General features: G+C 37.7%; 1 protein-coding gene across 10 annotated transcripts in view; it reads right to left on the bottom strand.

Moving 5' to 3' along the window:
• LOC140650543 (tyrosine-protein kinase Fer-like) overlaps positions 1–26,393 on the bottom strand; it is a 213,971-nt gene that overhangs the window by 25,487 nt on the left and 162,091 nt on the right. For 3 of the 10 annotated variants that reach the window (XR_012042063.1, XR_012042061.1, XM_072858974.1), the window contains one exon: positions 7,609–7,775. The exons of the other annotated variants lie outside the window; for them this stretch is intronic. Coding sequence is in view for 1 of the 3 variants with exons in the window: in XM_072858974.1 (XP_072715075.1) it covers positions 7,763–7,775 (13 nt within the window). In the remaining 2 variants the exon portion in view is untranslated. Of the gene's footprint in view, positions 1–7,608; positions 7,776–26,393 lie in introns of those variants that run through there. 10 annotated transcript variants of the gene reach the window in all.

Genomic DNA, 26,393 nt, shown 5'->3' on the forward strand with positions numbered 1-26,393 from the left:
AGAGAAGATCCGAGTTAGATGCAGTAATGATTTCTCAATAATCATCTCAACTATTCTACTTGCTATCCATGTTGTTGGATATTGTTCAGTTTTCCCCAACTATAAAATGAGTAGATTTCCCCACCTCAGAGCAGAAGTGACATTCAATTACTCCCTGTAAAGCATTTTGAGATTTTTCAGACAAGGTATTTAAAGATTTTGCAAAAAGAACTCAAAAGCATCACAGAATGGTTGAGGTTGGAGGGACCTCTGGAGGTCATCCGGTCCAATCCCCCTGCTGGGAGACGGTGTCAAAGGCCTTACTCAAGTCTGGGTAAACAATAGCCACTGCTGTCCCCTCTTCTACCAGGCCAGTCAGTTCATCATAGAAGTTTATCAGATTGGTCAAGCATGACTTCCCCTTGGTGAAGCCATGCTGATTACTCTTGATGACTTTCTTTCCTTCATGTGCCTGGAAATGGTTCCCAGGATTAGTTGCTCAATCACCTTCACAGGGATGGAGATGAGGCTGACAGGCCTGTAGTTCCCTGGGTCCTCTTTCTTGCCCTTCTTGAAAATAGGAGTGACATTTGCCTTCCTCCAGTCTTTGGGCACTTCTTCTGGTCACCATGATTGATCAAAGATTATCGAAAGTGGCCTCGCAATGACATCTTCCAGCTCCCTCAGCACTCGTGAAAAACAAAACAAAAAAGCCCCAAACAACTGTCTTCAGTAACTGAACACAACCACAAAAAACAGACTTATATCTAAAACCACATTCTTCCACAGAACCTTTATTTTCTCCACCTGTAAGACTAAAATGTATCCTATATTCCAGGAATAGTCTGCATTGCACTGCTCACTCTCACTGTAATCATAGTGAGAGCTATCATATAAAATTATTTATAGCATCTTGGTGAACACATCCCTGTGAACTAAGGTTACAAAGATAATATTAATCAAAAGGCAAACTTTGGAAGTAATATAGGTCAAAGAAAACAGGAGAAAATAAAAACTACCAATAAAGCTTAAGCCTTTAAATTACTTTTTAGTGCACTATAATATGGTCTAACTAGAAATTGAAGTTGGTAAACAAATAGTCTATTCATAAATGTCAGATTTCTAGAAAATAACAACTATATTGAAATATAAAATGCATTCACTAGATATTGGAAGGAGGTGTTAAGTGTTTTTAAAAATGCTCTAAGTAAGGATAAATACTTTTATATATATATATATATGTACACACACAGACACTATTGAGTATAATAGAGTTCCTAATTCAAAATTGCAAATTTATGTACATTATTGCCATCATCCCCACCCTCTAAGAACTTACTTCATAACCGTTATGTACCTGATTTTTTCTAAGTGCTTTGCTAAATATGTGATAGATTGTGGCATGGGTCATGATAGTAGATGATGGAAAGTTACTGCATCCCATGCAGAATTGCAGAATGGGATGCATTTGGTTCACTAGGACAAAGCAAATTGCTTCATCTACTGAGGACTGTACAGCTCAACAAGGAAACCACTGCATGCAGTGAACTTCACCCTCAGTCCCACCCTACACACCTTCATGCTATTTCCTTTTCTACTGCTATTTTTTTCAAGCAAGTGAAAGTTGTCCTGAACTCTATAAACACAGTAGCAAAAAACAATCTTAAGGAACTGTTGTACAGAAAACTATATTCATATTTTCTCTACAGTAGTTATTGCAAATGCCTTCATATACACATATCTGAAACAAAATTAAGATATAAAGTTTACTTATTGTACGGTCATTTCTGATGAACAAGTGTAGTATGAGAATCAGAAGATTATATTCATTTTTATAGTCTTCAAAATGGTCAGCTACTAATGAAAAAACACACAATTACAATAAGGTATACTTTGAGGTAGATACAAAAATATTGGGCATACTAAATTAGATATATAATTCAATTATTTTTGTAGAAGGGGTGGCAGTAGGACTTTAGGAAGAATACCTTCCCCAATATGATTATGTTTCAGAGACAAACTTTCTATTTTACTTCTTGACCATGATAGAGATCACTCATATCTCAAAGGGCATAAACTGTCCCTTTACAAGTACAAAAGTAAAGCACGAGCTTTATATAATGTTATCACCTCTTTTTTTTGTTCTAATCTCCTAATACTTGGTATCTGATATGAAGACTCTAGTTTTACAAGTTGAATAACTGTGTTAATTATGAATCTCAATTTTAATTAAAAAAGAAACAGTTTAAGTTAGATGACTCTGAAAAAGAGACTGAAAATTACTTCAGAGTTAAGAAGAGAGAAATAAAACAAACCCCAGGCTTCCTATTTTCTGAATGTTTTGCATTTTTAAGTGATGCAGTTTTTTTTTTTTTAAATAACGAGACTGGTAATTCTATGTGGAAGAGAGTGGAGCTGATCCAGCCTCCTGCTGTGATGAGTGATAGGGTCGCTCCTGATTCTTGGAGCTTTCTCACCTTCCTGTTCTGGGTGCATGTTTATTAGGAAGAAACCCAAGTTGCTACCACACATTATATGGCACCTCTCACCTACAGAGGTAATAATGGAGGAAAATTAAACAACTGTAAACTTACTGCTTGCAGCCCGGAGAAGGCTTCAGTGAGTATACAGATCTATTGACACATTGTAAAACTTTTATCTTCTTTGAGTTTTACTCAGGTAAGTTGCCATGTATTCTCCATTTTCCTAGTAAAACAAGATTTCTGTACCAGTTATTTTAAAAGAGGAAAAGATGGGGGTGGTAAACAATGAGCAGTTCCTGAAGAGCAGAACTGAGAACCTGGAAATGGAGCAATAAAACAATATATGATCTATTCCTCCCACCATTTCCCTATTTCTGTGGTTACCTTCACAATGTCTGCATGTGGGACAGAAATGTTCCTATCAGCAGCATCTACAGGTTTTTCATCTGCATTGTTTTTCAACTTTTAAAGAACTTAATAGTTATTGTTTGTATTTTTCTGAACAATTATTTTGATAAAAACTGCATCATAGTAATTTTAGTCTATAATATAGTTGTCTTTGCATTGATATCTCTGTTGATTTTTGTAACACATTTTTCCCATGCACATCTGATAGCATGTAATGTGCTGAGCAAACTGTGAGACTTAGGAATGCCTAATGCCACACACAGGAATAATACCACTGATGGATCGCCTCTTGGATTTCAATATTTCTATGCTAGATGATCTATAGATAAACTTCATTAAAATGAGATGCAGCCATTCCTATGCTCTTGAACTGCCTGAAACGCTGCAGAATATAACAGGCACAAATATGTATAAATTTGATAACCATAACATTTTTACTATTCATTAAAAATCTATTTGATATCCAGCTGAATTATAAGGAAAATTAAGTATCCAAAAAGTGATTATCCAAGATTGACCCTGACCAGAATATAATAATCACAGAAGTCCCTGGGGTTTTTTTTTAAATTTTACCCTTCTAGCCTTGTTTGCAATTTATAATCACATTATTGGTGAATAGATTTGCCTACTTTCCTGGACCTCTGTTTCTCTGAAAAACATTAAGCTAGAGTATATGGAATATTTAGGGAAAAGAAGGGTGAACAGCAGCTGTGATGGCTCTAATGTAAAATGCATGGAATAGTCATTGCAATACAGACACAACTTCCACGGGACTAAAGTTCTGTAAGTGTCATTTTGAAATGCAAGTCAAATGTAAGTCTGCTTAGCCTTAGTAGTTGGATTTAAAGATGAAAGCAAATCCCAGGGTAGAAACTGGTCTCTAACTCACTACAAAGAAGAAAGTGTGAAAGAGATGAGGCTGGACCATTATGAAACTGCTAATGAAGCTGGAATTGTGAGCTAAATCTTCCTATATAAAAATAAGAAAGGAAAAAAGTATTTTCCATACAGTTAAAAACAGTCAATGCCTGCTTCTTAACTATTTACTGTAAATATGATCCACAATGTGAAATCCTGGCTCTACTAAAGTTAAATAGCTTAATGGAATCAGGAATTCAACCATTGTTTTAAAACTCAATTTGTTCAAGTATTTGACTATACTTTTTCCAGCTTTGTTTAGTTTTTCTAAAGAACACATAATTTCTTGAGAGGAAAGCATTCTGCAAACCTGCTCTGCAAATGAATTGATATAACACAGAGGAGTCATGCATAGAAAAGTGGGGCCAAAGAATTTACAAAACCAAAGCAATTACCTGGTGACAGGACAAACTAAATTCCCTTTTTAAAGTAAAGAATAAAAATATCAATTTCCTTTGGTAGCACATAGTATTTTGGGGAAGCAACCATGGCAACTAGTATCATAAAAAGAGAAAGACATTCTCCAAATCTAAATGCTAATTTTATATAACTTGGCTGAAGTTTATTTTAGACACACACACACACACAATTCAGAATCTTGAGGGATATGGGCCAGGTGAAGAGTAGAGTCAGGACCCTGAATTTTAGGACAGCAAATGTTCAGTTGTTTAAGGAATTAGTGGATGGGATTCCTTGGGGAAGCTGCCCTCAGGGACAAAGGAGCAGAAGAGAGCTGGCAGCTCTTTAAGGACATTTTTCTTAGAGCGCAAGAGCTCTCGATCCCATGTGTAAGAAATCGGGCAAGGAAGGCAGGAGACCGGCATGGATGAGTAAGAACCTCCTGGTCAAACTAAAGTGTAAGAAGGAAATCCATAGGCAGTGGAACCAGGGACGTGTATCCTGGGAAGAATATAGGGACACTGCCCAGGAGTATAGGGATGGGATCAGGAAAGCTAAGGCCCAGCTGGAGCTGAATTGGGCGAGGGATGTGAAGAATAATAAGAGCTTTTACAGGTACATTGAAGAAAGGCTATATGAAGAAAGGCCTATGAAGAAAGGCTGAGAGAGTTGGGGGTTGTTCAGCCTGGAGAAGAGAAGCCTCTGGGGAGACCTTATTGCGGCCTTTCAATATATAAAGGGGGCTTATAAGAAAGACGGACAGAGACTTTTTACCAGAGCCTGTAGTGACAGGGCAAGGGGCAAGGGTTTTAAACTGAAAGACAGTAGATTTAGATTGGACATAAGGAAGAAATTTTTTATGATGAGGGTGGTGAGACACTGGAACAGCTTGTCCAGAGAAGTTTTGGATGCCCCATCCTTGGAAGTGTTCAAGGCCAGCTTGGATGGGCCTTTGAGCAACTTGATCTAGTGAAAGGTGTTCCTGCCCATGGCAGGGGTGTTGGACTAGACGATCTTTAAAGTTCCTTTCCAACCCAAACCATTCTATGATTCTATGATATACATATATGCCACAAGTGATAGAATTTCAGGTTCCATTTTCAAACTTTTTTAATTAGATTGCCCAATAATCAGACTATTTTTCCTTTCTTACTTTTAATCACAGTGCAGTTTGCTACATTTATTGGATTATTTAAATCAAGTACTTTTTCTCCTTTGCAATTTTATCATTCAGCTTTCTCTGAATGAGAATTTTGCCTATATTTTTGCTTTTTTCTGAATTACCAGTTTATTTACTGCTTTTTAATATCAATGTCCAGAGCCGCATGTAGTATTCTCTTCAATATGACTCACCGCTGCCTCACACGCTGTCTATTTCTAGTGCGTGGATACCTATTGTAATTCTTTATGCTAACTCTGAAAAAGGGGTTATGAATGATACGCTATGCTAGATATGAAATGAATTTGTCATGAACATGCATATCAGAATATAAAAGAAGTATACAATTCATCAGTGAAATGAAAGTGGTGTATATAGCCCAGAATTTTAGGGGAAATAAGTGAACAATATTGTCAAGTTTTTGTTTGTTTGTTTGTTTGGTTTTTAATATTAAATCAGTAGCTGCAACTAGTAAATTAGCTGAAGTGGATCTGAATTGTGTCCAACAGGTATGTTTACATTATCAAATAATTCAGTGCAAGAGAAGCAGATAAACAGACTGAAGTAGCTGGTTCTGAGGCTCCTCAGATTTCCATTATATGAAGTTAGAGAGGTTTACTTAGGATTAAATGTAGTGTGGTCTCCTGTGCCAAACATGGTCCCAAACTGTGTGCAGCAAAGCTATCACACAAATTTTGCCTTCCTAAACTGCAGGCTTCTCTAGGGAGCACCATTTTGTCCAGCATATCAGTGCCACATCAGAGCCCTTGCAATCATTGCTCACAAGAGACTCCATATTATTTCTGTTCCTCCTCATGGCATTTTGAGTTACATCATTGTTCCTGATGACTGCCCTACCTCCAGCTCCAAGTTTGGACAACATCTACTGCAAGGCATCAAAACACCAGTAGGAGTGAACTGTGTGAGTTTAAAGCATAGATTAAAACTATCATAGAATAAAACTATCAAAGAAAAATGCTGGCTCGCTGTCAAATATAAAAGATTACCAGGCACTATAGCAGTTACTTATAGCAAGACTCCAAAAGGAAGCTGAAGCACTTCAATATAGTGGCTACTTCTTGGTTAAAAAAAAGCTGGAATTGTATGTTTAAGGATGAAAATATGTCTTTCTATTTTACATTGGAAAATCTTCCATAACTTTTAAATTTTTCTGAGGGATCTCTCTGCTTGACTCTTTCTGAAGCTTACAATGCTCTCTTGTGGTAGGAAAGACAGTTACTTAGTTACAAACATATAAACAGCTAATTTCAATTACAATTCAAGTCCAGCTGTTTTATAGAAGAAAAACAATATACACTGAGAAGTTAAACAAACACTTGTAAATTAAACAAATTAATAAATAACCAATATAAGTATATCTGTAACCACAGTAATATTATTTCACACTTTAATTCAACTAAAATAAGACAATCATCACAGGCATGGGAGGTCCTGTCATCTCAATTTTGTCATTTGTTTTCATGAGACTCAGAATTTCTGTTCAGGCACATGATAATTCCTGATCATTTCAAGCTAGAAAGATATTAAACCCTTATCTATTACTAGTTTTTCATGTAAGCAGTTACTTCAGCTCCCATAAGAATTACTGGAAGTACAAAAGGGAGCAGAGGTACTCCCAGTAAAAGAAAATAAGGAGGGAGTGAGGGTTCATGATTCCATCCATGCCCTTACAAGCAGGATAGGCAAACTAGTCCAGATAATCATGTGCAGGAGAAGACAGTCTACATAAGCAATAATGGGAAGGAAGGGCAGCTTCCTGGCAGTGAATGAGGAGTCAGGAAGGTCTATGATACCAAATAGGCAGGACAGTCAATTCAATCATTAGTAAATGGGAATGGAGATGTTCGTAACTAACTAACTATGAAGAGGTGATATTCATAGCAGGTAAATTTAAAAACTCCTCTTTTGAACATTTATAAGCTTACTCATCATACTGATCTCCAAAATCCAGCCCAGAAATTACTCCAAAAGCAGGAAACCTTTCTAATCAAGTAACGTTACTTATTCTGCCATCTTAATTCCTATGTAAAGTTTTTCAAAACTGGGACTTGGCCCTTGTTTCACTGATTTATTTTTATTTCCCAGAACCCATGAGATTTGATGAAGTATCTGATATCCAACTTTGCCAGGTTTCTGATCTTTTTCTGGCAGACTTGAGTGACTCATCTTGAATCTGTGAACAACAAAATACTGTAACATTGATTCAACAATTCTTACAGCTCCATGTACCTTGATGATCTCTCTCAATCTTCCAAATCAGTTAACATGCCGATAAGACTTTCTTCACTGACTGCAGCCTTGCATAAGGGATTTTGAAATATCCTTTGACAAAGAGTAAGTCCCTCTTTCAGTCAGTACTCACAATGGTATAAAAATGTTTCATAAAAGTATGTCCTCACTCTATAATTCTGCCAAAAAAGATAGAAAGAGGCTGAAAACTACAGAGCAATGACAAAAAGTGAAAGAAAATAACATTCACTTAGCTTACTGTATGTTTTATTTTATTAATTCTAAGAAACTGTGGTTCCTTTAAGATGTATGGTCCAACTGGATTAAATTTCTGATGGATGCATTTGCTCAAATTTGTTCAAAGTCTTTTTTTACCAATATCTATTTGAACTGAATCTAACTTTCAATAGAACTGAAGATAAATAACCTCACCTAAGCTTCTCTCAGCTTTATGAGAAAAATATCTTGATGCTCTAAGATCAACAATAGGTTGGAAAACAGTAATTACTTAGTTATTTGATATGTAGAACTATATGCCATCTATGGTCATGCAGAAGTAATATACCCTCTAAAACATAATGCTTTTCAGTTGGATAAACTTAAAAATCAAATTTTTCATGGAGGCAAACTAAAACCCATTTTATGTTCTTCCTCCATCTTGCTATTTTTCACTGTGTACACAGCCACACACCTACACTGAATATAATATTTCATTGATAAAACTACAGCAATGTAAGGCCCTGAAGCACTTCTGAAAAACCTCTCAAGACACAGGGAATAACTACACTAGAGTAAGGTATATAATCATTGGTATTATCGGGACACACACACACACACCAACCAAACAAACAAAAACACAGCAGTGGACAATATTTATCAAATTCACAAAACAGCTATAACCTTGTATGCATATATGTGTGTGTACAAGCAAGTAGAAAAGGGAAATATGTTTATTTTCCTCATAAAAGCAATGTAGGAATTTATTATTCATCATCACTGACATACAGCCTAAGAATTTTCAATTAAAATTAGTTTCCTGTCTGAGACACCTGCGATACACTCCTCTTTGGACTGTCAAGAATCAGTATCAGGAAGCCAATAAATTATTGAACCAATACGTTATATCTCAGTGCAGCATATATTTCTTTTCTAGAAACAATAACTAGAAATTTCCATTATAAGGTAAAAACAGGAAAAGTTCTACATTGGAAAGAAAAGTAACAGTGTACATTAAAGAGTGTTTTAGCTTTGCTTAGCAAATATTGATGCATATACTTACTTTTTGGTCAATGACCTATGCTCAGAGAAGAATTCCATACCTCATTTCTGTGGTGACCTTCTTGGCTGCCCTTCTTCCCCTCCTCCCTAATCCATCTACTTCTGCTTTTTTCTTATCCTATGATCTAATTGGTTGTTCATCATCTGCACTAATGCCTCCTTTACCCATTGTAAAAATGAAATCCGGCAATCCATCTTTCTTTTTGCTACAAACTATTAAAAAATAGCTTAAAAAAATCTGTGAAACTACCACCACTACCAATCAGCTGGAACCATGCATTCTTACATCTTCTGGCTATGAAATGTTGGCATTTGATGGTATATACAAGAGGGCCTCTCAACTTTCTGAACAGATTTAATATGAAACTTTGAACTCCAAAATACTGTAAATAGGTAAAAATAAGTAATACTACTGTCACTTCATGGCAACTTGTTAAATAACATATCTGAAGTATAGCAAAAGCAATTATCACCATCTATGGATCTACTTCTTTTCCAGTTGAATTCAATGACAATTTTTTCTGTTGGTTTCAGCATGGCAAGTTATATTTAATGCACTTATGTACACACACAACACTAGTTTTGCAATGTCTTCTGCAATTAGACTTTGCTCTGTGGAATTGGTTCATTTTTCGCTACAATTTAATAGTAAAATTCTTACTACAAAGATGGCAAGCAAACCACTATTTTTTTAAAATACAACCATATAGCTGGTGTTAAAAGCAAATGAATTCACTTCTAATTCATGGAATGAAAGTTCATCTGGCTGTAAAAAGTCTGAGCTTTTCATTTAGTATTCAATTTCAGTGGGAGGTTAGGACCCTTGGTTGAATAATGATTTCCATTTTTAATGATATGTCTTGATAGTTTTAGATTCACACCTTACCATTTCCTTCCAATTATTATTATTAAAGCTATGATGTTCTCCAAACTTCACTTTTAAAACCTTTCAAAAAGCATTGCTTAAGAAACAGGAGTGGAGTAGATAAGAAAGTGGATAATGGAGCTATTCCTGAAAGAGCATGTAAATGTTTAAATTGTTCAATATTAGGATACATTTTTCTCTCTGGAAGAAATTAGGGAATTTGAAAGTAATTTGCAAATTATGTCTTTTCCTACTCAAAGAATCCAATTTGCACAAAATAACAAAATCTGGAAGAATACGTCTAATGGCATACTGGAACTTCATATTCTATCTCTTAAAAATTCAATGGCAAGCTCAGGGAAATTAAAATTCCTGTTGAGAACCATGAAAGCTAAGAGTACATAGAACAGCTAAAGATGAATTCTGTGTAATTAAAATGAAGATATGAGGGAGAAATGTCTAAATGTTCTAGACTATAGCGGCATACTTAGTGTGTTACGTACATGTCAAAAGTACAACATTTTCTTTTCTGTAGTTGCTCTTGGATAAAGTATATAGGTATGTCCTATGACAATAATTCTGGAACACATGCTTTTATTGATCTTGTATAACACAAGACAAACTCACATTCTATGAACTTAAGGCTTGTTATTTAAACAGTAGGTGTCACTAAACTTGTGACATTCACCATACAAAGTAATTATATTTCCTCGACTATTCTCCATTGTAATAGGACCATGAGAGTACAGAGAATATTATTTATACCATGTAGGAAAGCTGTAAGATTTTATTGATCACCACAATAGCTTTCTCAAACATTAGTTGTATATTATTTTAATCTTAGTTTCAATATCCTATACTCTCATTTCTTATTTTTCATTTCTTAATTAAGGACAGCCTCTTGCTCTCATGCAGTGAGTAATTTATTATTCTAAAAAGGTGTTATTCAATTGAAATTACCTGAATAGTACTTGTAAATTCCTAATATTTGTAAACAAGAAAGTGGTATTACAGTTAAGAAAAACAACCCTAACATAATTCCATTACAAGCACTCACGATGCTACAGCTTGTTAAACAGAATGAGGGAGACTAAGAAAGCTCACATTTCTTTCAATCCTATTTACCTTATTTCTAGCAAAGCTTACTCTTTTTTTAGAGGGAATCTTCTGTATCAGGGATATCTCATGAGAAAAAGATATACTGACTCAACTCCACAAAGGCAAAAATAAATATTTTTCATAATATGCATATTTTATAACAAGAAAAAATCTAAATCTCGTCTGAAATTTCTTATGAATTGTGTTGTCAACCTAAGAATTTCTTCTTATCTCTTATGATGACTCTTATCCTTTCTTTAACAGCTTTTGACATTTAACTTTACTTCCCATTGTATTAAGTCTATAAAACACAAAGGTTTTTAATGCAAGGATTTTATTGTATTTGTTCTTAAATGCAACAAGAACAGCCATCTCGCTACAATAAAAAATAAATAAATACTGTTCTAGAGGAACAGATCACATAACTATATGCATTGTATACAATATTCTACTACAGTATCATACAGTATTCTAAACACATATTTTGAGTCGCTGTTTTGGACCTTCTCCTGAACCTTGGGATCCTAACATGAGTTCCGCATGGCAGAAAGACCCGATCATTATCTGATATTACCAGGAATGTATTCATTGTTACTCACTCAAATATATAAAACCAGAAATACTGTCTTACTAGTAAAACAGTTGTGTTTTACCTATGCTGTAACAAGAACAAATATTATATTCCTGATAAAGAGTTTTGCAAATTTCATTTTCTCATTCATTTCTTATCCAATCATGCAGTGAAACCTGGAAGGGTAGTGACAATGGAATGGAAAGGTAAGAAGCTCTGAACCATCAGAAAGTAACAGAACTTTAAAAGGAGGCTTTAGGTTTATTTTTTGTAAAATTTTCTCCTAAAAATGGTGGATTTTCTTCTAAAATTTCATATTATTTCTAACATTATACCTGGCATTCTGTTACCAGCCAGGTAGTATAACAAGTTGTATCTTTAAATAAGTTATTTTTTATAGCATATGACTTGCAAATTGTGAAAATGAATTATTTTAGTTCTGAGACCCCATTTATCAACACTGTTGAAATCCACTATGTCTGCCAAAGCCTTGCCATAGGCCTACTTAGGCTAACACAGGCCTATGCCCTAGCATGGGCCAACACAGAGTTCCTCATCACTCACTACTATCTAGCATAAACACCTCATAGTTTGTTCATAGTTGCACCTATGGGGAATCTTTTTGCTATTATGAAGGATTTTAAAGTAGGTATCAGCTTACTGAAATGAAACTTCTGCTGCAAAAAGCTTTGATATGAAACCAAGATGGAGTAACCTGAAACTACAATGACTTTACTGTCTTGCCAAATCTCTGTATTTTGATTGGGCCTATCATGCATTGATCATGTGCACATAGAAGCTAATGGCAATTATTGGATAGGTAACATAGTATTACAACTATAAAAGACAGCAGCACCTCTTGGAGAGAGATAAGAATCATCCATCAAGACCCTTTGTCTCCCATTGGACAGAATAGCACTTGGCCAGTGATCTGATTTGGGTGAATCAGCAAGCTGAATGTGAGGTATCAAACTGCTTATAGCTTATTATGTTTTGCTATATTTGTATACAACACATGCAGATTAGCAAGGATTTCTCATGTCCTTCCTTCTTGATCCCATCAAAAGCAGCAATGAATCATCTTTCCATTCAGTCTGCCCAGGAACCCAGCTAGATGCTCAGCCTAGCTCCTTCCCACAAAAAAAAAGGGCAAATACCTGGAGAGTTATCATCATCTGCCATCTGAAAAAAATACTCCTATAGCTCCTTCTCCCCTGAATATTCTGATTATAGAGCTTATGTCTCAGTGATTCTCAGTCACGGTATCATTCAGGTATTGAGATCCTTGAATGATGAAGGCTGTCTATTCAATTAGTACTTTAAAATGAGTTCATATTTACTGCAAAATATTTAATTTACAAATGAACTTGGATACTATGCTAATACTAGTGTTATTAATTCAATTTTATTCTTTTTCATTTTGATTAATGAGAGTTATCTTTAAGAAAAAAAATGAAACATTAATCATAATGAGTTACATCGGGTAAACTTTGATCTGGTAGTTTGCCCATGAACAAACAGAATGGAAAACCCAAGCTGTGAAAGGACCCCCAAAAGATCAGAACCTGAGTTAGTACCATGATCTTTCAAGAAAATAAGAGTTTTTCTTGGTAGTGTAAAAAATTAGCTATTTTCAGCTATAGATACTACCTCTAGAAGGTTGTTCATTTCAATTCAGACCAGTTCAAAAAAGAGGCAAAAGGGTGTTCCCAGTTAAGGGGTAATATAATAACTTCCATCCAGTATAATTTTTGTGTCATTTCCACTTCCCACATTGCAAACAATGTATTATGTTTTCTTTCATTAACAGACACAGCAGAGAGTTCAAGAAACACTAATGCCCAAGGAAGCCATTGGCAGATAACAGTTGGGATTGACTGACAAGCAGTCTGAATGTGGACTTTGCTCTGCTGTTATCCTGCAACACAGGATTTCATTCACCAGGGCTGCTATTTTAGTTTCTTTCACAAGCACCAAATCCACAGAGTTAAATTAAGGTTTCAGGTCATATATAAGTTATATATGAATAAATGAAGTACTCCTAGTTCCTTAAAAATACAATACTGAGAGTCAAACTGTTGATTAGAATCAAGAAGTTACCTTCTAATGGTAAATCTAACCTCTAATTGCTAACTGAAGAATGAGATGTACCAACACAAAAAGCAAAAGTGGAATCTGTTATACAAGTCTAGCTACTGTGAAAAATAATATACTTTTTAGCTTCCCTTGCATTAATGGTTATTGGTGAATTCTATACCACAGATATTCCTATTCCAATAGTTTATAACTATGTCTACAGAATTATTCTGCAATAACATGCCTAAACAATTTATCTCTTCATGCCATTTCAAATCATTATCCTAAGGAAAAGTGACATACTGAAATCTCAGAGGTCAGAAATAATTGGAATATTTTACCCATTTTATGGGGAACATATACAGGATGACATTCAAACACAATGAACAATAGGGAAACATTATTGTAAAATGAAAATATCAACCTTGTTAAAACCTTTAATTTAATAGACACTTTAAAACATTAATATAAGGGACTATCTTTGGCTGATCAAACTGTATTACCCCAATGCCATTCAGCTAATACACAGACTGTGTATTCACTAGATATAGGATGAAAAATAAATGAAATTTCAGTTAAATAAGATGAAACATTATAATTGTGTTTATAATCACAAAAATAAAAACTTTATTTCTTATTATTTATTTTATATGTAGAAACTTCAGTTTGCCATTCTAAACTGAGAGACAGCAGAATCTAATGTCCTATACTAAACTGGCCTCTGGGAACTAGTCATTACTAATGTTAGCCTCAGAATGACCATAGTTAAACCACAACTTTGCTTTGCAGTTTTATTAATAGATGTCTTGATATTGTAATATTTAATGAGTAGAGTAGCAAATGGCAAAGATTGTTATTGCTGAAATTCCCAATAGCAAATAAAATCTGTCCTATTTGTCACAAACCCAGGTTGAAGAAAGGTTTGTTCACAAACAGCAGGTGAAGAAAGAAATGTGGCATTCTAAAAATGACAACAGATATAATCTGTTATATATATTATAAATATATATTATAAATAATATATATAATACTATAATATTACAATAATATATATTATAAATAATCTATTGTTTATTTACATAACACCAAAAAGCTGCAACTAAAATATACATTTCCTACACACTGCGATCACTGACATCTCTGGTAACGGGACTGCAGCACTGAGCATAATCCAGACATAAATATATTCAGATATTCCTTACATCATACTCTGATCATCCAAATCCATGCATCTGCTACTCAAATCAGAAGCCTTCTGAACTATTTCTGCAGCTGTGGCAAAGCTAAATCTGAGATGTGGGACATAACTAATTTGCTTTTAAGCAAATGGGATGAATTTCAAGCAAAGCACACAAGGGGAAGCAGTACCAACCCAAGCAACGAATACACGTAGTCTTCATTGGAAAACTGTATTCTCCTCTCTCCCTTTAAAAATCTTTTCTTATTCAGCCATGCCAAAATTTGGAGGTTATTAATAACTTAGGGAAACTTGCAATCCATTTGAAGGAAGTTCACTTTGTATTCAGAAGCAGCTCTTCATCATAGGTCACATCCGCTTACATTATAGTATATCTAGAATTCAATAATCTCTCTAATTTATTTTACTGAGTTAAAAGTATACAACATTTGCAATATTGAATTTAATGGGTTTGGATACTTACATTTCCTATTTTTTTCTCCTTAACACTTTCAGATCAGAATTACACAAGCACATTAAAGAAAAAAAAAATTGTGTTGCTAAAACAACATTTCAGACAATCAGAACTACCAATTCAGAACTGATTCAACTTTAACTGTAAATGGATTACTCTAGGATCAAACCACATTTACCAATGTGGTAGTGGAGACGATTGTAAGTGGCAGAAAAAAAACCTTGAAAATATTTATCTGCAGCTGTCCATTCTTCGTCTGATCTCTGTAATTACCTCACTTTGTTTTTTAAATTAAGATAAAACAGTAAAAGAATTAGTTAACTTTATACCTCTAATATATGTGAGCTCCGTAAAAAATCCCAAATCTAATTGTCAACAACCTATTTATGTGAATTTCATTTTTGGAAAGCATTAGAAGATATTGTGTTTCATTGTTAACAAAAGATTTAGAAAATAAAAAGATATTACAGTTAAGAAGCACTACAACTATACTCTCCTCCTACATGCTTCTTATTCCAACATAAGGAAGAGCAAACCCAGACTCCAAATTTTTAGTGTGCCTCCAATGTAATGCTGTTTCTCTGCCATGCTCTGTAATTCTCAGTACTACTTCTGATTTGTTTACCAGGGTGCTAATTAAAGGCTCATGTAATGGTGGTTTTTTGTGATGTAAACATCTACACAGAAACTGAAAATGCAAGCTAAACTAGCTTTTTCATTGTATTATATGCTCCATACCAGCTATCAGATAGTAATGTTTTTCAGATTTCAAACTTTAGTGGATGAGGGAAAGGCTGTGGATGTTGTCTATCTAGACTTCAGTAAAGCCTTTGACATGGTTTCCCACAGCATTCTCCTGGAGAAACTGGCTGCTCATGGCTTGGATGGGTGTACTCTTCACTGGGTAAAGAACTGGCTGGATGGCCGGGCCCAAAGAGTGGTGGTGAATGGAGTTTACTCCAGTTGGCAGCCGGTCACATGTGGTATTCCCCAGGGCTCTGTGTTGGGGCCAGTCCTGTTTAATATCTTTATCAGTGATCTGCACGAAGGGATCGAGTGCACCCTCAGTAAGTTTGCAGATGACACCAAGTTGTGCAGGAGTGTTGATCTGCTTGAGGGTAGGAAGGCTGTACAGAGGGACCTGGACAGGCTGGATCGATGGGCTGGGGCCAATTGTATGAGGTTCAACAAGGCTAAGTGCAAGGTCCTGCACTTGGGCCACAGCAACCCCATGCAACGCTACAGGCTTGGGGAAGAGTGGCTGGAAAGCTGCCAGGCAGAAAAGGACCTGGGGGTGTTGGTTGACAGCCGCCTGAATATGAGCCAGCAGTGTGCCCAGGTGGCCAAGAAAGCCAATGGCATCCTGGCTTGTATCAAAAATAGTGTGGCCAGCAGGACTAGGGAAGTGATCGTGCCCCTGTACTCGGCGCTAGTGAGGCTGCACCTCGAATACTGTGTTGAGTTTTGGGCCCCTCACTACAAGAGAGACATTGAGGTGCTGGAGTATGTCCAAAGAAGGGCAATGAAGCTGGTGAAGGGTCTAGAGCAGAAGTCTTATGAGGAGCGGCTGAGGGAACTGGGGTTGTTTAGCCTGGAGAAAAGGAGGCTCAGGGGAGACCTTATTGCTCTCTACAACTACCTGAAAGGAGGTTGTAGAGAGGTGGGGGTCGGTCTCTTCTCCCAGGTAACAAGTGATAGGAGGAAAGGAAATGGCCTCAAGTTGCGCCAGGGGAGGTTTAGACTGGATATTAGGAAATTTTACTTCACCGAAAGGGTTATCAAGCATTGGAACAGGCTGCCCAGGGAAGTGGTTGAGTCACCATCCCTGGAGGTATTTAAAAGACATTTGGAAGAGGTGCTTAGGGACATGGTATAGTGGTGGTCTTGGTAGTGTTAGGTTAACGGTTGGACTTGATGATCTTAAAGGTCTTTTCCAACCTATACAATTCTGTGATTCTGTAACTTTGTCCAAACTGCAGGACTATAGCCAATATTGCAATATAATACTTCTTCAGTGGACTGCCACATTTCAAACTTGGGAATATTATTTGTACAGACAAGTTGCAAAGTTGAACACTTAAAAGTTAGGAAATCATGAATTTGCACTATTAGTGCAAAAATACAGCTGTACCTTCATGCTCTGTACGGAATTGGTTTTTAAACTTAACAATATCCATATCAATGGTGAGCCTCATTGCACTCTAATGTGCAATTCATGCAGTAATAGAAGGAACAAAGTATTCTCCTTCATCTAAATTTCTCTCAACCAAAGACTCCCAAGATTAGGGGAGGACTGAAGAAGAAGAGTGGAATGAGAGTTGTGACTGCACATACGACCCAACAGAGCAGTCAGAAGTAAAGAAATAATTTCTCTCCTTTGAGTCCTTGTCTCTAAGTACAGTCAGACTGCAAGTGTTTCCCAGTTATACTCTACAACACAGTACCTAAAGGAAAGTTCACAGATTCCCTATCTGATAAAGACTAAAGGATAATCTTTCCAAAGACAAAATTACTCCTACAAGCCTGAGGAAAAATATAATTCTCAATGGAAGTGTGACTGGAGCTTCAAGTGGCAATTCCACAGATATCAAGCAGCCAGGTGATGAGTATTCACAGTATGATGAGTATTTAACTGTTAGGAATAAGCTGAAATTAGACACTCTGAAGGTCCCAAAAAGAAAACCAAGTGGGAAAAACTAGATTGAGGAGTTCCTTGATCCTTGGTCCTGCCTTATCAGTGAAGGGACCGGGGGGGGGAGGAGGGGAGCGTGCATGAGTGCTTCTGACCATGGCATCAAGAATGCATTTGATATTGATCAAAGAGCTAGCCTCTGTTACAGTAGAATTTCGGACACTTCTGTTCATTTTTGAGGAAAAAAGATTTGTGTCTTCCCAGACACAATTCTGAAAGATTTAGATTAAAACTTCCTCTTGAACTTGCACTTCCCTGCCTTTTGATGAAAAAAATATGGATAATGCCATCTGTGATTATCTGAATATGCTGTCTCAAGATGAACAGAAGGAAGACATGACAAGCTTGCCCAGCAGCTCTGAGCTGTCAGAACTCTGAGCTCTGTGACACTGATAACTTGCACGTGTTACTAGGTGACTCAACTCTCTGAGCCACAAGAGCAGTATCGGACATTGCCATTCTGGACAGTGTTATGAAAATGAAAGGACATTCCTATGCAAATACAATACAGAATTAGCCACCACTGCAGGGATAGGGGGCAGAAACCTACATAAGCATTGTGTAGCAGACTTTCAGTCATTAGACCAAGAAAAAAGTTTGAAGCCCTCTCATCCAAAAGTTTCCCATGGGAAGTCATTTAGATACATGCGGCCAGATGCTCCAAAAGGGACAGATTCCTATTTTTTTTTTAAACTTAAGACCAAAACTATTTTGTATGCATAATGAGGTTTGTTAGTGTAATGGGTTTACCTGGCAAGGTTTTAGTGTGTGTGGGGGGATGTGTGTGTGTGCTGCAGGGGTGGCTTCTGTGAGAAGAGACCAGGGACTGGCCCCATGTCAGACACAGCCAGTTCTAGCCGGCTCCAAAATGGACCTGCCACTGGCCAAAGCTGAGCCAATCAGTGACACTAGTGGCACCTCTGTGATAACACATTTTTTAAAGGGTAAAAAAACCCTGCACAGCAGCTGTGAGAGAGACAAGTGAGAAAAAAAAAAGAGAGAAACAACTGTGCAGACACCAAGGTCAGTGAAGAAGGAGGGGGAGGAGGTGCTCCAGTCATCGGAACAGCAATTCCCCTGCAGCCCATGGTGAAGACCATGGTGACGCAGGTTGTCCCTCTGCAGCCCATGGAGGACCATGTCAGAGCAGATATCCACCCTGCAGCCCATGGAGGAGCCCATGCAGGAGCAGGTTTTCTAGCAGGAAATGCAGCCCATGGGGGACCCATGCAGGAGCAGTCTTATCCTGAGGGACTGTACCCTGTGGAAAGGACCCATGCTGGAGCAGTTCTTGAAGAACTGCAGCCCATGGGAAGGACCCACATTGGAGAAGTTCATGAAGGACTGTATCCCGTGGGAGGGACTCCACGCTGGAGTAGGGGAAAAGAGGAAGGAGCAGCAGAGATGAAGTGTTATGAACTGATCACAACCCCCATTCCCCATCCCCCTGCACTGCTCAAGGTGGGAGGAGGTAGAAGAGTCAGGAGTGAAGTTGAGCCTAGGAAGAAGGGAGGGGTGGGGGGGAAGGTGTTTTAGTTTTGCTTTTGTTTCTCGCTATCCTACTCTTTTTAACTGGCAATAAATTAAATTAATCTTCTCCAGCTCAAGTCTGTTTTGCCTGTGCCAATAATTGGTATATGATCTCCCTGTCCTTATCTTGACCCACGAGCTTTTTCATCTTATTTTCCTCCTCCATCTTGCTGAGGAGGGGGAGTGAGAGAGCGACTTGGTGGGCACCTGGCAGCCAGCCAAGGTCAACCCACCACAGTTAGTCATGAAGACTATCCTGAGAAAGGAATACTGGGTTCCAACCTATTAGCTTCCGATGCAGCAGTAGGCATCAGGTGAAGTTTCTGAATATTCACTTTCAGATTTAGAGAACCCAGATAAATTACAATATCTTTATAAAGGCCCTCAATGACATTAAAGACTAAAGGGCAACCCTGATAAAGGTAGTATTGAGCTGTGAAATAAAGACACTTTTGTTGTGAAGACCAGATCAATTTGTAGAAGAGGTGTTTTGCAGGTTGCAAAGCATGAACTACTGCAACTGAATAATCTCTAACAGAGATACCAACTTAAACTTTTAATAAAGGCATTCAAATTTCTTAAATTAAAAATAGGTCTTCAGCGTCTCTCTACCTAGAAAGTACTTGTTGAAAATCTTTTTCCTCTAAAACATGGAGAGACCACCTTTACAGTCCTACAAGCAATGATGGAATTTTCTGCTGAAACAGGCTCCCGTGAGAGGAGCCCCTGAAAAAGGATGGAAGACTGTGTGAGCAGTACAGACTGACTTATACAGAAAGTAGGTAGACTGCAAAAAAATAGTTTCAGCCAATGATTATCTTCCTACATTTAAGCTAGTTAGACTATATATAAACAATTATAAGAGTAAAATGTAATGCTAAAATGCAAAAATATTTAGAATATGTTTTCTTGAATTTTATATTCATTAGATGCATATCAGACATAAACTGTTTTAGAGATTCACGTCACTACATAGTACATGAACTTTAAAATAAGATACTAACTTAGCATGCATGCTTTTATTTAGACACAGATTACAATGCAGCATTGCGCTGCCAAAAGTTTAAATGCTTCAGTACATGTTTAATTGTTTGGCTCTTCATGTTATTTGTAAAGGAAATAGGTTGAGCAATAAAAATTTTCCATCAGAAGATTAAAATTATTAATGAATGACTAGGAATTATACAACTCAGTAGTTTAAATGTTCAGGAAGTAAGCAAACTGGAACTGTATTAACAGAAGAACAACTTTTCCAATGTTATTTACATAAATGAAAGACACAGTAAATATAAGAACAGCTCATAAAGGGAAGAGAAACCAAATGAAATGTTAGTTTGTTGAGCTGATCCCTGAGCAGTACAGCAAAAGTTTATCAACAGCATCATTTCAAATCACCTGTTTAAAATCAATAATTTCCAGTAAGATATTCTAAGTACATCTATTTTTAAAACCTGAAACCTGGTCTATGATACTCCAGTCTATTGCTATATGGCAAACAGAATGAAATGGAACAGTGTTCGCCTGCATCTCTCTCTTCTTAGATGAAAATAGTCGAAGAGCACCATGTTAATTATTATAGGGTTGGAATTACCACACTTCAAAGTGCACACAATAGGGTGAAAACTACTAAAAATAATTTTCTGGAGCATTACAAAGCACTGACATATTCACACTGTCTAACTCTGCTTAAAATAAATGTTAAGGTCCATAATATAGTTTTAATAGCCACTGATGAATTAAGGTTCTTGTTCAGAAAGACTACCTCAATAGCAGCACAGAAACAGGTTGCTCCCTTAGAGCACAGAAACAGGTTGAAGACTCCAAACACCTTGGTACAGCATTAGCAGAGCATCAGCACACACTGCAGCCTTTAGACAGGTGCAGTGTTCCTTTGTTGCACTAGAAGCAGAGTGCCAAGTGGTGTGGAGAGGGGAGCAGCACCATTGTTTTGGCAACAGTCAACACTTCCTTGTTTTGCTTAGCAACAACTAGGAGTCCCAAGAGCTGCTCTCCAATTTTTTTTTTTTTTTTTTTTTGGAAAGAGTTAGCAGAGAGGTCCTCAGCCACCCACAATAAGGCTAGGAGAAGGAGGGCTTCTGCAGCTTTCCTGTATACTTGCTGCAAGTCTGTGTCATTTCTCCACGTAAATGTAATGTACTTGTAATAGTTCTTCCATTAATAGTTGTTATGATTAATAGACCAAATTGAAAATAATCAACAACCTGTGTAAAAACTGCAATGTTATAACTGCATGGTATCTTTATAATCTAATAAAGTCAGAGGAAATCCTTTTTTAGTGAAAAAAAGTTATTAGGTAAGAAGCAATACAGAAGTTTTCATAAACGATATGCATAGTAAGAAATGAAAGCTCAGTACATGGTACTGCAATGTGGCAATCAAATTAAAAATTTGACTAAAAATTATTTTATAGATATGAGAGTGAATAAATTTGTGGGGTTTTTTTTTAAACAACATACCTATATTAAGTGGCCAACAGAAAGTAACAGTTCTTTCATCAAAGTTCACATTTGCAGTTTTGACTTTAAACAGAATGGAAATTTTTTTTAATGTTCATATTGTAAAAAAAATTATGCTTTGAAACATTGTTTTATATAGAACAGAGACATCATCTTATGAATAATTAATATTTAAGCCTTATTTATTACATTTATGTGCTGTTTCAACCATACCACTGACAATAATTCTCTGAAAGAATTATTGGCTGAAGCATGATCAATTATTGTTAACCACCAACAGTATAGACAGAATGTTTTGATTCAGTAATAAATGATTAAATGTTTTCTAGCTATGAGAAAAGGTACAGAAAAGGAACTTTGCATGATGAACTTTAATTTTTTACATGCATTGCTGAATGAATCATAAAAAGCTAATTAATAATGGCAATAACTGTACACAGAAGTATACAGACAGAAAAGACTAATAAATTTTCTGAGGATCTGCAACTTAAGTTTGTATAATACTTTTCCAAAGGAAAAAAATACATAAATTTAATCATAAATATAATATTTCCTCCACTACTGCTTTCTTTTATAAAGTCCTTAATATTCCCTCAGGAAATTTTATGAATTATGGGAGTGGATATAATCTTTTAAGGAATTACAGCTTGCACAATAAACCTTAATGAGTTTATGTAGTTAATAGAAAGGCAAACTCATTCCACGGAAATGTAGTCTTTCTTCATAGTCATCATCAGCACAGAAAATTACAGAAACTACAATAAAGATCTTGGGTATTGCAATATCAACTTTTAAGCACTTTCTGCCCCAGGAGGAAATGCAGTATTCAAAGAAACACGCTGTGCTTGAGGACAATAAGGTACTTTAGAACAGAACTAAAACAGCCATTCTACTGAGAACCGAATTGCTTGGAGCCAGACAAAATGAGGCACTAGGCACAGACATGTATTTAGCTCCTATCCTCTACAAGATTTAGGTACAGAAATCAAGCAGGGAAGTTCCTCCATCTCCTTAGGAAGAAGACCTGCTCAACTTTGGAGTTCAAACCAAAACCTCCTATTTCCCAAGAGAGTTAGATCCCTACCAATATATTAAACTGAACAGGATCTACACTAAACTGAATAGGAACACATTCTTCATGTAGTAACAACTGAACCACTAACCCAGGGAGAAATAAAAGGTTCAGAGTAAATAAAAAAGAAGCAGTAGTGATATGAATAACAACATGGAAGAACTGGACCAAAGAGCTTGATCATCTCACCATGGAATACAAAAAAAGAAGCAGTAGTAATTTGAATAAATATATGGAAGAACTGGACCACAGAACTCGATCATCTCACTATTGAATAAGTCTTCTTCAATTCAAGATATGAGAGTCTTCCAGAACATTAACTCTAGTGACTGAAAGGAAAGCTTGAGTAAAGAATATACCTTGATTGCTGTTTGTACCCATCTTCTCACGTGCATGGTGTGTATAAGGTAAATAAGTGATTTGAATCTGATACCAACTTTATGCTTGTGCTGGTTTTGGCTAGGATAGAGTTAATTTTCTTCATAGTAGCTAGTATGGGGCTATGTTTTGGATTTGTGCTGAAAACAGTGTTGATAACACAGGGATGTTTTAGTTACTGCTGAGCAGTGCTTATGCAGAGTCAAAGCCTTTTCTGCCTCTCACACCGCCCCAGCAGTGAGTAGGCTGGGGGTGCACAAGAAGTTGGGAGGGGACACAGCTGGGACAGCTGACCCCAACTGACCCAAAGGCTATTCCATACTATATAACGTCATGTTCAGCAATAAAAGTGGGGTGGGGGGGGAGTTTTTCCAAGGTAGCTGTTGCTTGGAGACTGGCTGGGCATCGGTCTGCTGGTGGGAGGTGGTGAATGACTGCCTTTGCATCGCTTGCTTTTTTCTCTTTTTCCTTCTCTTATTAAACTGTCTTTATCTCAGTCCATGAGTTTTTCTTGCTTTTGCCCTTCTGATTCTCTCCCCCACCCTGCTGCGAGGCAGTGACCGAGTGACTGGGTGGGGGCTTAGCTGCTGGCAGGGCTTGAGAGGTTAGAGATAAAGACAAATTTGATCAGAGTGCACTAGACTGAATTTATAGTTTAGACCTGTTTATCTGTTACTTGCTGTTGCTGTTTGCAATGCTGACTTGTTTGTTCATGACACTGTTTTATTTGTTCCCTCACCTGCTCCGTGGTGTGCTCCCGCTCTTGCTGTGCATCAAAATCCAAGGCTTGTTAATGGCTGCTTTCAGCTTTTGCTGTTTGCTATGCTGTTTATCGCTTTGTTTTGCTTTGCCTGGGAGAGCTATGATAAAAACACCTCCCCCTTCTTCTCCGGGATAGATGTTTCCTGCCTTGTTACAATGGTCTTCAATTTCTTGAACATGCTCGTATTGGTGTGTGTCGTGAATCTGATTTTGGCTTTCCCTAAGGTTAACCAACTAGTTGGGAATGCCACACAGTGATGTGCCCTGAGGTAGTCTGGTCATGGGTGGCAAGGTGCGTGGGAGAAATTGAGCAGGTGCCTAGACCAGTTTTCACCTCCAATGGTGTGGGACTTCACTCCCCAACAGGCGTGGAATCCTGTTGAAGTGGCAGAACACTTGAAGAAAGGATGCCTTGCCTTTACCAAAGAGATACAACTTCTTGCACTGTGCTGGGGCCAGGCCTACGCCTACCGAGCCTGTGTCTGTGTGGGCAAGAGGGTCTCTGGATCTGAGGCCTTACAAACAGAATCTGTGGCTAAGCCAGAGACCCAAACATCAACTATAACAGTTGCTCCTATATTCAAGAAGAAACAATGGAAGTGCAAGTCAACTTGGTTAGTAAGGGATGAAGAAGCTCCCCCTGAGCAGGAACAGGAGGAAGAATCAGAAGAGACAGCTTGTTCTGCAGCAGAACAGCTGTAAGAACAAGAAAGGGAAGAGACAGAAATCATAATCGAGTCAGAAACCACCCAGTCCCTATCCCTGAGTGAGCTGCGAGATATATGGAAAGATTACAGCCATCATCCAGGCCAGAAAATTATCACCTGGTTGCTCCGATGATGGGATACTGGGGCCAACAGTCAGGAATTAGAGTAATGAAGCCTGGCAGCTGGGATCCCTCACTAGGTACTCGGGAATCGACAAAGGTATCAGAAGAGGGGCAACAATCCACAGCCTCTGGAGGCAGCTCCTGTCAAGCATGAAGGCAAGGTATCCCCTCAAGGAAGATCTTGTAAACTACCAAGGCAAGTACTCTATCACAGAGGAAGGTGTCCAGTATCTGAGGGAATTAGCAGTGGTGGAGGTGATCTACAGCAACCTGGACAACAAACAGGCCTCCAAAGATCCGGATGATGTCCAGTGCATGCGGTCCATGTGGCGGAAGGTGTATAGAATGTACCAATGTCATATGCCAGCACCCTAGCAATAATAGATTGGACAGATTGAGGCACCAAATGTGGATAGACTGGCCTGCCAGTTCCAGCAATTCAAAGAGAATCTCTCTTCCTCCCCAACCCTACAGGCCTATGTCTCAGGCCTATCTTGACTGTCCCAACAGGTTTTCCTCTTCACCCATACATGCTGGCATCTCAGCTATCAAGTGTCACATGGAGTCTGTCTTTCCCTGATCAAGGGAAAGGGAACCATGAGCCCACACCGTGTGCCACCCTGTTGTTTTATCTGCATGACCACAGGGAGAACATGAAGTGAGACGGTGCACCTACCTCAAACCTAGAAGCTCCTATATATGCACTGTGAGGAGAAATAGTGGGCAAAAAGGGTCCATTGGTGAAAATAACCCATGATTTGAGTTGTACAATGCCATAGTTGTATGATGCCATAGTTGTATGTCAAGTACTACAGCAGGAGCCATCCGAACCAATGGAGGATGAACCTTGTAAGGAACCGAGCAAGTGCAGCAGTGATGCAACCTGAGCTGGTTTCAGCTCCCAACAATCCAACACAACACACCATCTTTCCTGTCCTGAATGACCATTGCAACAGATGGAGCCCAAGTCATGGACTAAATGAACTGAATGGACATTTGAATGGGGATGGCCCTATAGACTAAGGGAATGATATCAGTGCATATGTCAAAGGATGGGGAAGGGCGTGGTGGTGGTTGATGAGAATGTATTGAATACTGTAGGACCTGAACATGATGCAAATGGTATGGAATAAGGGGTGGAGATTGTACTGGGTGTGGCTGGGATGGAGTTAATTTTCTTCATAACAGCCTATATGTTGCTGTGTTTTAGATTTGTGGCTAAAAACAGTGTTGACAACACACCAATGTTTTAGCTGTTTCTGAACAGTGCTTGCACAGTGTCAAGGCTTTCTCTTTTTCTCACTCTGCCCCCTCAGGGAGTAGGCTGGAGGTACACAAGAAGTTGGGAGGGGACACAGCTGGGACAGCTGACCTGAACTGACCAAATTGATATTCCATACCTTATAACATCATGCTCAGCAATAAAACTGGAGAGGGGGGTGGTGGAAGGGAAGACTTTTCTAAAGTAGCCGTTGCTTGGAGACTGGCTGGGCATCGGTCTGCTGGTGGGAGGTGAT

The sequence above is a fragment of the Ciconia boyciana genome, chromosome 4 (assembly GCF_034638445.1).
Source record: "Ciconia boyciana chromosome 4, ASM3463844v1, whole genome shotgun sequence".
NCBI classification, from domain to species: domain Eukaryota; kingdom Metazoa; phylum Chordata; class Aves; order Ciconiiformes; family Ciconiidae; genus Ciconia; species Ciconia boyciana.